Source organism: Euprymna scolopes, unplaced genomic scaffold, assembly GCF_053919585.1.
Source record: "Euprymna scolopes isolate OS-2025 unplaced genomic scaffold, ASM5391958v1 sca343, whole genome shotgun sequence".
Classification (NCBI taxonomy): domain Eukaryota; kingdom Metazoa; phylum Mollusca; class Cephalopoda; order Sepiida; family Sepiolidae; genus Euprymna; species Euprymna scolopes.
This window is the reverse complement of record NW_027633373.1, coordinates 4,931-7,500: the sequence shown is the minus strand read 5'-3', so window position 1 is coordinate 7,500 and position 2,570 is coordinate 4,931. Positions and strand designations below refer to the sequence as shown.

General features: G+C 37.8%; 1 protein-coding gene across 1 annotated transcript in view; it reads right to left on the bottom strand.

Annotated features, from left to right (window-relative positions):
- The window catches only part of LOC145274317 (insulinoma-associated protein 1b-like), a 1,915-nt gene extending 558 nt beyond the window's left edge, over positions 1-1,357 (bottom strand). The window contains exon 1 of the mRNA XM_080127398.1: positions 1-1,357. This exon is cut by the window's left edge and continues 558 nt beyond it. Within this exon, the coding sequence (XP_079983524.1) occupies positions 1-1,222 (1,222 nt within the window). The 5' untranslated portion in view covers positions 1,223-1,357.
- Between the last annotated feature and the right edge of the window lie 1,213 nt (positions 1,358-2,570).

Below are 2,570 nucleotides of genomic sequence, written 5' to 3'. Positions count from 1 at the left end.
ATATGTAGTTTTGTGCAGATTCTGGGCTGTCGTTCTGTGTGCGGTTTTGAAGGGGATTCTGGATCTGTAGTTGATGGTGTGGTTGCTGTTGTTTGGCCCTGTCATTGTTGTGGTTTAGTATGTGCTTCTTTAGATAAGCCTGGCGACGGAATCTCTTAAAGCAGATCTCACATTCGAACTGCCCTTCTTCGGCGTTGTTCAGACATTCTGACGAAGCCGGGGACGACGAATTTGATGACGGGGACGTTGAACCGAAAAATTGGTGCTGCTGCCGTTGGTTGGAGATCTGATAGTCGGGCGATTCAGGAGGCGAGGGAAGCAGTTCTCGAGGACTATCGCACTTATCACTCGATTCATCCATTGGCTCGTTTCCGTTAGAATTCACCGCGTTGTTGATTGATACCGTGGGAACGTTAGCCGGCACTATGTGAGTTGGTGCTGTTTTTTTCTCGGGTGTGTTTTTGGGTTTGTGCCAGCGCCGGTGGGAGGCCAGATTAGCTGGACAATTGAACACTTTATCACACTCTGGACACCGATATTCGACGTGGACGATTCTAGAGCAACGATGCCTGGCGAGTTGGAAGGCGTCGTCGTAATATTCTTTGCATAGCTGACAGACATAGTCGCCTATTTTGTTTTCGATTTTATCAAGTTCGGCTTTCGCTTCGGGGGTTATCTCGACGTAGTTGAAGGCACTATCGATATCCCCGCACACCACATGGCCCTCGTCTTCCGTATCGGAGACGTCTTTGATTATTGTTCCGGACACCGGCGACGTCTTGTCCTCATCAAAGTTGATCTTTCGGCAGGCTTTGGGTTTTTTCGGCGTTTTCACTTTCTTCTCGGCTTCGGCGGTGCCCCTACGTTTGTTAGGGCTGGACAGGGCCGTCGTGTTGGGTTCGTTTTTGATCGGCGTCAAGTTTACAGGCGAACAGTTGGAAACGCTGAGCCGGTCGAAGGCGTAGAAATAATGAGGGGACGGGTAGTTGGATATCGGCGAAGACGATAGCATCGAATTGGGTGTGGCAGGGTCTCTGTCGAATGCGTGCATGTCTCTTTCCCTCGGGGTGAGCGAGATTGGACTCGGTGAGTAGCCGGAATCCGGCGACCCGAAGTTGGTCTGAATGTGTTCATGGTCAGAATCGCTGTCATCCGAATTGCGGATCCGATAAGAAAAGGCGGCTGTGTTTTTAGTCCGCTTCACAAGAAAACCGCGCGGCATTTTGAAAGATGGTTGTTCAAAGCCAACAAAATTTTCCTGTTATTTTTTTGTTGTTGTTTATCTCGGTTTTGTCTCAAGAGATGTGTGTGGTGGCAAACCGGTCAAACCGATATGAATGTGTGCGAACATGTAAAAATATAGTTACCGGTATTTACCGGGGAGCTGATGGTAAGCAGAAAACGCCAATCAAACTAGGGAATTCAATTCTCACAAGATGCCCCCAGAATGGAGCTTTACTATATATTCAGAAAAAAATAGCTATAAATATATATTAAGAAATGTAGACAGGGACAATTTTTATACGTCACTTTTTGTTGTTATATATATATTAAAAATATATATATAAAATATATAAATATATGTAGTTAAATAAATTTATAAATATATAGATATTATTAATACACCATTTAGTCGGCAAGCAATTTGTTGTTTGGGTTTTTTTTATATAAATATAAAAAGGACAAGACATATAAATATAGACAGATATATAAATATATAGTTTAGCTGCACGTTTGTATAAGAAGTCGAATCGTTAAGACGCTGATATGTATAAAATAAATAAATATATTTATATAATGATATGTATTATATCAATCTATTTTTGTTTGTATTGTAGATAAATATAGATAATGTTTGGTTTGGTTTTGTGTTAAGGCCAGTGTATTCATGAAGCTTGTTTTTGGGCAAGTTGACGTTAGTCAGATTTTTGTCCAGCAAGGCTTTTCGGCAAAAAATAAAAAAAAATAAATATAATATCAAGGAATGTTTTTGAAGGCAAATCAGCAATTTGTCGCAACGAACGACACACGAGTTCGATCCTAGACAATTTTTTATATACGTTTAACTGTCATTCGACTGAACACGCCGGTAACACGTGCTAAGTACAACCAATGATCTAAAACTTCGATCACGACAATGATATCAAAAACACAAAATAAATAAATGTGTGTATATATAAATATAAATAAATAAAAGTGATCACATTTAATTCACAGCGAAATAAAGTAAGTATAATATATATGTATATGTGTGTGTATATGTTGATATATGTGTGTGTGTGTATATATGTTGATGACAATGGTTGGCAAACAATGAAATAAAAGAAAGCTATTATAAATAGCCTTACATATACATATAAATACGTATATGTATATATATGTATATATATATATGACAATATTTAGCAAATAATCAAATCTAAAAGTATGAAAAAAAATAATAAAGCGTAATATATATATATATATATATATATATATATATATATATATATATATGTGTGTATATATAATTTGATGACAATTATAATTAGCAGTCAGGTTTAAAAATATTTGCAATAAAAAATATAATT